Source organism: Prionailurus bengalensis, chromosome A3 (genome assembly GCF_016509475.1).
Source record: "Prionailurus bengalensis isolate Pbe53 chromosome A3, Fcat_Pben_1.1_paternal_pri, whole genome shotgun sequence".
Classification (NCBI taxonomy): domain Eukaryota; kingdom Metazoa; phylum Chordata; class Mammalia; order Carnivora; family Felidae; genus Prionailurus; species Prionailurus bengalensis.
Window position 1 is genome coordinate 114056086 of NC_057354.1, and position 12306 is coordinate 114068391.

At 40.4% G+C, this 12306-nt stretch overlaps 1 protein-coding gene across 1 annotated transcript in view; it reads right to left on the reverse strand.

Annotated features, from left to right (window-relative positions):
• TTC27 (tetratricopeptide repeat domain 27) overlaps positions 1-12306 on the reverse strand; it is a 185109-nt gene that overhangs the window by 20135 nt on the left and 152668 nt on the right. Inside the window, exon 16 of the mRNA XM_043553218.1 lies at positions 11047-11212. Coding sequence (XP_043409153.1) covers positions 11047-11212 — 166 coding nt within the window. The remainder of the gene's footprint in view (positions 1-11046; positions 11213-12306) is intronic.

Below are 12306 nucleotides of genomic sequence, written 5' to 3' on the forward strand. Positions count from 1 at the left end.
TATTGCATACGACTAAGAGCTATTTGAAAAGCTTTATTAGTTTCCTATAGGGAGTTCCCTCCCTATCCTTACTATCTCTTTTGTCACTTCCAGATGTTCGGACAGCTGGCACTGTTTGCTAAAGGCAAGGCCTTCATATGATCAGTGTGGACTCTCTGGCCTTCCCTTGCTGTGTGTCTGTGCACGGCACTTCTGCTATCAGTACAGCTAACCAACGAGGTATGTGTTGGGTGCACCCCCCTATCTTTCCGAAACTCAAAGGCACTGCTTTCTCTCTGAAAAGGAATGTTAACAGTCGGGGCAGGTCAGCTGTGGTAAATTTGTGTCCTCCCTGAATTCATGTCTAAACAGAACTTCACAATGGGACCTGATTTGGAAACAGGGTCTTTGCAGACATAATCAGTTATGATGAGGTTTTATCCGGGTTCGGGTTTAAAAAAAAAAAAAAAAAGAAGAGGTTATACCAGAGTAGGTGTGCCCTAAATCCAATGACCACAGTTCTTTTAAGAAGAGGAGAGGACACACAGAAAAGGTGGTGCAGAGGTAAGTGAAGACGGAGAGACGGGAGCGATGCCACCACAATCCCAGGAGGCGCCAGGAGCCCCCAGCAGCCAGAGGAAGCACAGAAGGACTGTCCCCCACGGCCTTACGTGGGTCACGGCCTCGCCAACATCCTGATTTCACACTTCTAGCCTCCAGAACTGAATGGCGAGGATACATTTCTCTTGTTTGAAGACGCCAAGTTTGGGGTGGTTTGTTACAGTGGCCACAGGCTACAAATCCAGCAGTCTTAAGTAGAAAGACCCAGATGACTCTGAGATCATTGAGACAGTGTCTCCCCAGCACACCCACCCAGTTTCTACTAGTCATCTTCCAGTTTCAGTTCAGGAGGCACTACACGAATGGCCGCCCCTTCTAGGGACAGTGACCTCTAGCACCCCACTCAGACGGCGTTCTTTCCCCAGGTGTAGAAGCTTCAAGTACCAAATCTCTCGAACTTTTCCTCACTGGATAATGGTGTTTGTGTCATGATCAAAAATAGTGTCTCCAACCCTATGCCTATAAAATATTTACCATAACTTCTTTTAGTGCCTTTATGGTTTTGACTTCTTTGATGATGATGCTGACGATGACGGCAGCTACACTTAATAACACCTGCGTGCGCCAAGCACCGTCCCAAACCCTTTATGTATATTAACTTACTCAATCCTCACAACAATCCCCCTCTCATGACAGTGGAACAGAAAGTGATTAACTCCCCCAAGGTCACATGGTCAGTGATTGGCGGAGGCAGGCTGCAGGCCCAGACGGTCTAACGCCAGAATCTATGCTCTCATCTACAATGTAATCCTGTTTCTCGAGGCATTTCAATCTAAATATTTTATCCATTTGAATTTATTTTGGTTTAAGCAGTGAAGCAGAGCTTTGGTTTGGGTCCCAAACGCTTGGCCAACCGTTCCAATACATATTGAAAATTCTATTTTTATCCCACAGATTTTAAAAATGTCATCTTTATCATGGACTAAATTCTCATACTTACTTGAGTCTGTTTCTGAATTCTCTGTTCTGTCACATTTCATTCCTGTGGCAGATGTTAACTCTTCATATAATAAGGGTATTATTAGCTTTTTATCTTTCCTATTTGTTACAAATATTCTGTCACATACTTTTAAAATGTAGTCATAAAAATTCAAGTTTTCTTTTATTGCTTTAAAGTTCAGAAAATTTGGGAAGTATCCACTTCTTTTCCTGATTTTTTTATGAGATGAAAAAATATTGTGCGTATAGTTAGTCCATTTGGAATTCATTTGGTGTATCATAAAATAATCTATGTATATTGTTTAAGCCTGGATGCTTAGAAGGATTTCATTTTCATCAATATAAACAGCCCTGTAGCTCCTCACATCCTACCCAAACCAATGCCACACCACAGATGCCCCACAATGACCTCTTAAGCCCTCGCCCACATCTCTCATCCATTTAGGTGATATGGAACTTCCATCTCATTCTCTCTCCTAGGCCTCTTTCTCACCTCCATCCCAGAACATGCCTAGGGGATGCAGCAAGCAGAGAATGAATTGGGGAGCCATCTCCAGTCCCTGAAGAAAGTTCCCGCTTCCTCACATGGAAGAACAGTGATTCCAATGTACACGCTGAAGAATCCCCACAAAGAGAAAAGCCTGACTATCCCTTTCTCCAACACTAGCCTTGGAGTCCTTGGCCAGGTCTCACCAAAACCTTGGCTGAGAGTACAAGGTGTTGGGCTTTTGAGTGCTGGAGGTCTTCAAAGCAGGAAGGAATGGGATTGCCTTCAGTCCAGGAGGGCTCCAGGCCAGGAATGAAGCCATTTTCCACCTCCCAGCTTGGCTACCTCCCTGCTCCACTTGGGAGCTCTTTAAAGAACTTGCTCTGTTTCCTGGCCTGATAACCCTGACCCTTGGCTTCCCCAAGCCTCAGTTATCACAGTGAGGTAGGCAGTTTAATATTTGGTGGTGTTTTTTTTTCCCCCCTTCTTCAGGGAAAAAAAAAAAAAAAGTCTTAAGAGTGTGGAAAAGGCATGCACAGGCTTGAGGTTAAATAGGCCAGACTTTAAGCTTCAAGTCTTGGCTTTCCTACCACTTGTTAGTTAGAAACACCAGCCTTATTAGCTTACCTTACAGAGCCTCAGATACCTCAGCAAGCAAGGGGAGATAAGACCTACTTTACAGATATAATTTGTACAAAATATATCCATTCCCTCCCCTCTTTTCTCTCAGGTAATACCTAGCCACCACTCGCTGCAGGATTTGTTTGGCTGGCCAGCTGCCCCACTGCACATCAACATCACCTCCCCCCTTCCCAAAGAAAACACCACACGGAAATCCACACAAAGAACATCAGTATACAAGAACACACAGTACATGATTCTCTGTATCTGACATTTGAGAAAAAGCAAAATTGAACCATGCTGCAGAAATCAGAAAGCAGTTGCCTGGCTTGGGGGGAAAGGGTGGTGGTACAATTGACTAGAAAGGGACATAAAAGGACATCTGTGGTGACGAAAATGTTCCACACCTGTTTTGGGTGGTGGTTATGTAAGAACATATAAATGATCCAAATGCATCAACTAACACCCAAGATCTGTAAATTTTAATACATGTAAATTATACCCCAATTTAAAAAAACTTTGTTCTGTATAGTTCACATACTCACTAATATAATGTGGAAATGTGTTTTTTAACATAAGACATCCCATAGACTTCAAGATATGACACAAAGGAGAAAAACAGGCATACCTAAATGTGATTCCTGTCTTTGGATCCTACTAGCTACATGACTGGTCAACTTATGTAACTTCCCTGTGTTTCATATTCATCCACTGTAAAATGGGAAATATTTAGTATCCACCTCAAATATTGAGTGCCCTATAACAGATAACCCATGTTAAGTGCCAGAAACATAGCAAGCACTTAGTATATGTTAATCCCTTCCTCTTCCATTTATAAATAGCAAGTGGGGTGTAATACTGCAATACTTAAATTCTTTTCCCAAATGATTGGCCCAGTCGTCAAAAAAGGAGGAGGAGGAAGAGAAGGAGAAAGAGGAGGAGAAAAAAGAAAAAAGAAAAAACTAATAAATCAACATTAGAATTTACCCTGAGGAAAGAAGTATGGCTATACACAAGGCTTTATCTACAAGGGTACTGATGGCATTATTTACAATAATAAATACCTGGAAAACTGAAAAGAGACTAATTATGCAGGAATATGAAATTTTGCTTTATGGTAACTAAAAATATATATTCAAAATACATGAATATAAATATGTACTCTGATAGAAACGCATTCCTAAGTTTTACTACTTTATGCATTAGTCAAAATTAGGGCACAGAGAGAAAAAGGAGAAAAGATACAGATACAACTCCTTCATTTATTACAAACAGTGAAAAATACAGAATAATTTGCAGCTAACTTACCCTGTGTCTGTATTAAAAGGAGTATAAATTTACACATGAACACACATATGCAACAGAAACAGTTTAAATGACAAGTCACATTTACAAAGAAATAGAAAAAAATAAAAAAGTTTTAAAGCAAACTAAAATAGAATAAGGTCAAGTAGTGTCAAACATAAGAATATCAGAGTTTTTTTGAAAGACACCTGTTACCAACTTGCAGAGTCAAAACAAGTAAAATTTTTTTGCCAAGATAAAAATATTCCAGACAATCTATCAATTGTCGTGGTCCACGCTGACTGGTTGTAATAAAGCATGATGACAGTCAGAAATATTCTATGAAGCTAAATATGACTGAGCCCATCACTAGCCATCAAAACTTTCCTTCCATGATGATTACATCACTACAGAGTGATTCTACCCACACCTGCCAGACAATGAACATTGCCAGCAGCACTCCAAGGCACTTCTAAGGAAAGCTATTAACAGGTCCTGACACATTATCTCACTGTGGCTATTTCTCCATTATAAAGTGCTACAGATGATAATCTGACCTGAGCAAGTTGCTCCTTATATCTAGATGTTATGTTCTCAAGAATATGGCTCCAAATCCAAATGTAAAAATTAAGCTAACAGCCTTAAGATCTGACATCTTCAAAAATATTATTCAAAGTGCTTTCTTTAGGGGTGGCTGGGTGGCTCAGTTTGTTAAGCGTCTGAATCTTGATTTCGGCTCACGTCATGATCTCATGGTCACGGGAATCAAACCCTGCATCAGACTTGGCGCTGAGAGAGTAGAGCCTGCTTGGGAGTCTCTGTCTCCCTCAATCTCTCTGCCCCTCCCCTGCCCAAGTGTGCACAAGCACATGCTCTCTCTCTCTAAATTAAATAAACATTTATTTTATTTTTTTTTCAACGTTTTTTATTTTTTTTATTTTTGGGACAGAGAGAGACTGAGCATGAACGGGGGAGGGGCAGAGAGAGAGGGAGACACAGAATCGGAAACAGGCTCCAGGCTCTGAGCCATCAGCCCAGAGCCCGACGCGGGGCTCGAACTCCCGGACGGAGAGATCGTGACCTGGCTGAAGTCGGACGCTTAACCGACTGCGCCACCCAGGCGCCCCTAAATAAACATTAAAAAAAATAAGAATAAAAACTCAAAGCGCTTTGTTTACGAGCAATATTTCTCACAATATGCATGGTTCTTGGTGCTCCTGTGTGTGGCAGTGGGGCTACAGGAGGGAAGTCTCAGGAAGCCCAAAGCTGCCATTAATTGTTTCTAAAAACACTGAACTTTTATAGAAACTAATTTCAAACTCATTGAAATATTCATATACAGATGAAATACTACTGTACATTAGGAGTTGTGTTTCATATTCTGAATTTGAGGAACAAAGGAAGAATTAGAGGAAAAGAGATAAAATATCAGCTGGCCTCAAATTATTTAAAACTTACTTTAATTCCAGTGTGATTAACATACAGTGTTACACAGTTTCAGGTGTACAATACAATGATTCAACAGCCTCATATGTTACAGTGCTCATCACGGATAAGTGTGCTCTTAATCCCCTTCCTCTATTTCACCCATCCTCCCACCCACCTCACCTCTCCTAACCATTGGTTCGTTCTCTATAGGTAAGAGTGTTTTTTTATTTGTCTCTCTTTTTTCCCTTTGTTCAGTTGTTTTGTGAACAATGAGTGAAATCATGCGGTATTTGTCTTTCTGTGACTGGCTTGTTTCACTTAGCATAATACATTCTAGCTCCATCCACGTTGCTGCAAATGGCAAGATTTCATTCTTTTTATGGCTGAGTAGTACTCCATTCTATATATATATACACCACATCTTCTTTACCCATTCATCTATTGATGGACACTTGGGTTGCTTCCATAATTTAGCTGTTGTAAATAACGTTGCAATAAACATTGCAGCATGTATCCATTCAAATCAGCATTTTCGTATTCTTAGGGTAAATACCTGGTAGTGTGATAACTGGATCGTAGGCTAGTTTTTTAAACTTTTTTTTTATGTTTATTTATTTTTGAGAGAGAGAGACAGAGTGCGAGCAGGGGAGGGTCAAAGAAAGGGGGAGACACAGAATCTGACGCAGGCTCCAAGCTCTGAGCTGTCAGCACACAGCTCAGCGCGGGGCTCAAACCCACGTACCGCGAGATCGTGCCCTGAGCTGAAGTCAGACGCTTAACCGACTGAGCCACCCAGGCGCCCCTCTTTTTTTAAACTTTTTTGAAGAACCTCCATACTGTTTTCCACATGGCTGCACCAGTTTGCATTCCCACCAACAGTGCACGAGGGGTCCTTTTTCTCCATATCCTTGCCTTGTTGTTTAGCTGGCCATAAATTTAAACTAAATGCTAATAATTTTCTCCAGAAAGCCAAAAGATTTTCACTTAAATTCAGGATTAGAATATTTTAAATGAAAATCAGAACATGATTTTTCCATGGGTACAAATTCCTAATAATTAGATTTGCTGGAAGGAGTGAAAAGCTCCACGATCACCAAAATATGTTTGAAAAATCTAAGATAAAAGTTCAATCAAAGCATCTCACAGGTGACCGGGTGGCTCCATCAGTTAAGTGGCTGACTTTGGCTCAGGTCATGATCTCATGGTTCGTGAGTTCAAGCCCTGCATCAGGCTCTGTGCTGACAGCTCAGAGCCTGGAACCTGCTGCAGATTCTGTGTTTCCCTCTCTCTCTGCCCCTCCCCTGCTCACACTCTATCTTGATCTGTCTCTCCAAAATAAATAAAAATTTAAAAAAAAAATTTTTTTTAAAGCATCTCAATTCGTGTCAGGAAAAGTTTCAGGTTTTTTTTGTTTTAAGACTTTTTTTTCCTTTTCTGAAAAATGCTCAAAATGTATCTCTACGCATTCAGAATTGAGGCTAGTTAAATCGAAGGGGGGAAAAAGTAATCCTTTGTTATACATTAAGCTTTGTTTCTTTAATTCTTCAGTAAAAACTTAAGAATACATTTTTACTTCAAAATGAATGGTATTGACTGAGAATTGCCCAGAATTCCCCAGAATAAAAAACTATTATGTGAGTCTCTTTATTCTTTCTTACAGGAGGTTCCCGAAAGATTTATGAGCATGTGTTCTTACAATTCCAATGAACTGGATTCAGTATACAACAAGCCAAATCAACAACTGAAAGTTTTATCTTCAGAACTGACTAACTAAACTCAGATTATTTTTGCCAGTTTACTCCTTGGTATTTGCTACTGTGACTACCAGTATATTATTCTAAATGTCACCTCTCTCCCCACACTGTTACCCATACTCAAATACAGCAGTATTACTCTAGACATGTGCAAGAATTTTTTCCCTCCCAAGAGAGAAGAGAGAAGGACACTCCTAGGCTAGGAGTCGTAGAGGAACCGTAGGGACAGAAGAAAAACGTAAGTAAGATTCTCCAGCACGTTTCTGGCTAATTTAATTGCAGGAGACTGGAATGATCAAGGCTGAACCTACTTTACTCTACACCGTTATCTTCAGTAAAGCAACTGTTTCATTTTTGTCTTACCTTTCTTTCGGAATACAGGCCTGCCAGGGACGGGAGAGCTAGACAATCTGGCATACTGATACACCTAAGTCAACGAAAATCAGCAATATCCTGATGACTCGATAACTCTTTATGAGGTGGAAGTAACAGCTTTCAAGAACAATTTTTGAACAGTTATTTTGTTTGATTATCATTAGTTCCCTTAAAACAAGGGGGAAGACACATACGTATGTTGCAAAGTCCAACACACAAAACTACCCCATAAGGCTGTGCTGAGAACTGAGTTAATCCATGTCAAGTGCTTCGAAGGTGTCTGACAATAAGCCCCCAATAAAGGTTAGTTATTATTCCTCTACCAGTCCCACTCTGACCTGCTTTATGTGCCTTGGGAAGCACAGGAAAATAAGTGAGAGATAAAAGAGAAAAGTACCCCTCACTTCAATGCTTAGGTACCATAACCCACCCAGGTCCATCTCTCACAGAAGGAGACCGGCCTAGACCTAGCCAGTTGGGCTCCTTACATAAAACCAACTCCAAGGGTGCTGAGCATAGAAGAGTGATCAGGATTTTCTCGGGAAAATCCAAAAAGCCAGTCTGGTAAGTCAATTACTACAATCCTTAGCAGATATGAAGGATTGCCATGAGTAAAATATGGATTTGGAAGGGAAATCCCACTTGCATCCAAAAGAAAAGCAGATCAGTTAGAAGTTGGAGGCACGTGATGGAAGATTAATGGCATTGGACTGGCCAAGGAGCCAATTCTAAGACAATTCAGGGAGACGTGACATCTCCAGCAGCAACAGCAGCAGGACAGGAGAGCAGGTTGACAACCGGAGAAGCAACCCTTCTGGTCCAGGCAGGAGCGGGGCTTCACGCTCCTTTCCAACCCATGGTGGTTTATCCCACCGAGCCCACGGGACTGCTCTACAGGCCCTTCCTGCTCTGACAGTTTGTAATTCTAAAGAATGCTGGAATTGAGCCAGCGGTGGTGTCTAAATGAGGAGTGTTGGATTTGAATGTTTGATGCACATTTTTTATTATTTATTTTTTTTTGATGCACATTTTTTAAATGTGAAAGAAAAACACACAGAATTTATTTCAAGTATAAATTGGAATGAAATACCAATGTAAATTATTTACCTTCTCCCTGAGATTTTAGGAACAGCTTACAGAATGCTTTCTAGTGAAGAAAGATCTTTGAAAAAATTACAGTTGAAGTAAACCAGAAATAAGTACTTTGGAATCTCTGCCCCATCCCAGTGGTTTGGTGACATACCGAGATCTGTTCACAGCCTCATCGGTGCCCTTTATCAACAGGCTAAGTGTAGAAGAAAAAGAGGTGCCTCAACAGAGAATGTCAGCTCTGTCAACAGGACACATATCAGGCTGCCAGGAAACCATGCAAACAGATTTGCTAGGGCTCCATTCCTCTCCAGGATGGAACATTCTGCCATGCCTCCATTCACATTTCAGTTGATCCATAAAATTCAAGTCCCTTCTTTCTATAATGGAAGGTCAGTGTACAATATTTAGCAAGGACAAAAAAAAGTGTAAGAAGAAGAAAACTATTTCAAAGGGGTTGACATACATCCTGGAAGTAGGTATGTTTCTACTCAAAGCCAAAAGACCTTTCAAGTGAATGGCCTAGAACCTGAGCCTTAAAGGAACTTGGCTGAGCTTGCGAGACCATGCATACATCAAGGGCTGGGGCTATAAGACAGGGCCCGTATAAGGTAAATTTCAGAACAGCTGGAGTACAGATAATAGGTCATAAAAATAGAGAGATATTATCACACATTACAAGTTACTTCTGGTTTTTTCATAATTCCAGCTGCAACATTTAAAATTTTTTTTTTTTTAAGTTTATTTATTTTTGGGACAGAGAGAGACAGAGCATGAACGGGGGAGGGGCAGAGAGAGAGGGAGACACAGAATCGGAAACAGGCTCCAGGCTCCGAGCCATCAGCCCAGAGCCTGACTCGGGGCTTGAACTCCCGGACCGCGAGATCGTGACCTGGCTGAAGTCGGACGCTTAACCGACTGCGCCACCCAGGCGCCCCATCAACATTTTAAATAGCATGTACTGATTCATGCAAAGTGTTGTATTTTCAAGCCCCCTGACTTTGTAACCTACAGGCTCCTGCACAGCCCTGTCTTTATACAGTCTTGACCTACAATTAAACCACAAGATCTTGTATATGTCATCCTGCTGGGTGACAAACCCAGTGGCTTCAAGTTTCCCATATTTTCTGAAAGGATCTAGTGTTTTTTGTACAGTGTTAGAGTCAACCATTCTGACTGCATCTCACCAAGAGGACAATTTCACTAAACACTGCAAAGAAAATGTTAGGCTTCATTTCTATATTGTTCAAAACATCTGCAAGTGGGCAGTAAATGCTTGTCCAATGAGGGAACAAATGAGAATGGGACTTGCTCCAGCTATTACACTGAGATAACCAAAGCAGTAAATCACACAAACATCATTCTATTTCATTTCTGCAAGCCCACTGTATATACATAAACCACATAACAGATTTCCTTAACTGAGTCACGGTAACATTCAGTCTGACTGAACAAACATATTTGACACTGGAATGCCAGAATACGTAATGAAGAATATTCAGCTAGAGAAAAAACACTCGTTTTATACGTTACATGTGTTCAACACAATTTTCCTATGTATAGCCAAGGAAACAGTTTATATCATTCAGATGATTCTGGTCACCAATCCTGACGTGTGTGCGTACGTGCGCACATGCACGCACATGTGCACACATGCGTGTAGGCCGGGGAGTTCCCCACACTACAAACTCAATTCTGACACGATCTACCTGGAGAGAACAGCAGATCCCACAGATTGAGGTCTGAGTCCTTTACAAGCGCCGACCCCTCCTGCTCCCCACCTCCAATGCCAGTTCCAAGTCTCGGTCATCACCTGTGCTTTGTAAGTGGTTTCAACAATGCCCTCCTTGGGTTGGGTTAGTTTGTTAGAGCAGTTCAAAGAACTCCAAGAAACATTTTACTTACTAGGTTACTGGTTTATTTTGAAAAGATGTAACTCAGAAACAGCCAGATGGAAGAGGTACGTAGGGCAAAATATGTGGGAAAAGGCATAGTGCTTCCATGCTCTCTCAGGGTGTACCATTCTCCCTGCACCTCCATGTGTTCACCAAGCCAGAAGCTCTTCAAACCATATACTTCTGAGTTTTTACAGGAACTTAATCACAAAGACAAATTGATTAAATCACTGGCCATTGGTGATTGAGTTCAATCTCCAAACCCTCTTCCCTCCTAGGAGGTCATGGAGAAAGGGGGAATGGAGGTTATGGGACTAAAAGTCCCAACCCTCTAATCACATGACTGACTCCCTGGCAACCAACCCCATCCTTAAGGTGCTTTCCAAAAGTCACCTCATTAACTCAACAAAAGACACCTTTATGGCTGTCATCACTTAGGAAATTCCAAAGGTTTTTGGAGCTCTGTGCCAGAAACCAGAACCAAAACCAAATACATATTTAGTCAATATCACAATCATATAATCAAGCATTAACATCAATCACAAGTTGAAAAGTCAAAATATGAATGTCTTACCTGAACATCTTTGTATTTGTCTCGTAAGTCCAAGAGCCGGTGATAAGCTTTAATGGCTTCTGAAAATTCCCCAACATCAGTGCTAGTGAGAATGTAGTTTTCCCAGATTTGCCAATGTTCATAGTTGCACTTGAGGGCTTCTTGTAAAGTCCTAAAAGCTTTTACTCTATTAAAGACCAGATTTTAAAAAGAATAATAATGAATAATCATACCTAAATAAACTATGTAACTTAATGTATAAAATGTTAATGTGGACTTTCTGTCAGTCCTTAGTCATTCATGTTAGTAGACAGAATTTGAGACCCAAACAACCTCAAACCACCTCAAATTGGCCTACAAATTTTCTTTAATTTAAAAGGAGCAAGAAATTGCAAAACAAAACAGGTAGAAATGCAACAAGGAAAGGGAGATGTAAATAAAAAGCAACTGGAAATTTGGAATTGAAAGAGACATTAAAACAAATTTAAAAAACCCTCAATAGCTGACAAAAAACTAGAATGTACACAAAGAGAGAACTGATGAACTAACTGGAAGACAACAGTGAGAAATCTACATGGAATTCAGATTAAAAAATAAAACAGTAATAAAGAGAAGAGAGAATGAGATGTAAGGTTCAAATATACATTTGATAGACATGGCAGAGTAAACGATAGATGCAGAAAATGTCAGGACACAATATTCGAAAAGATAATAGTTGAGAATTTTCCAGAACTGAACAAAGACCTAAATTCTATGATCAAAAGTATACTTTTGTACCGAACATTATAAATAAAGATAAACCAACACCTAGGTATACTGTACAAAATTTCAAAACATAAAGATAACTCCAGGGGCGCCTGGGTACCTCAGTCAATTGAGCATTGGACTCTTGATTTCAGTTCAGGTCATGATCCCAGGGTCATGAGATGGACCCTCACATTAGGCTCCACACTGAGCGTGGAGCCTGCTTAAGATTCTCTCTCTCTCTCTGTCCCTCTCCCCTGCTTGCATGCTCTCTCTCTCTCTAAAATAAAAAAATAAATAAAATAAAAACTAAAAAATTAAGTAAAAATTTAAAAAGATAATCCGAAAACCTAAAAAAGCATGACAATGAGAGAATAGCAGATATTTCATTAGCAACAAAAGATGTAGAAGACAACAGAATAAAGCACTGCATGAAAATAATTGTCATGCCCCAAATTTTACAACCAGCTAAACTTACCACTCAAAAATAAGTGCAAAATCGAACACTTTCAGATGTACAAAGACTAAGAAAGTTTA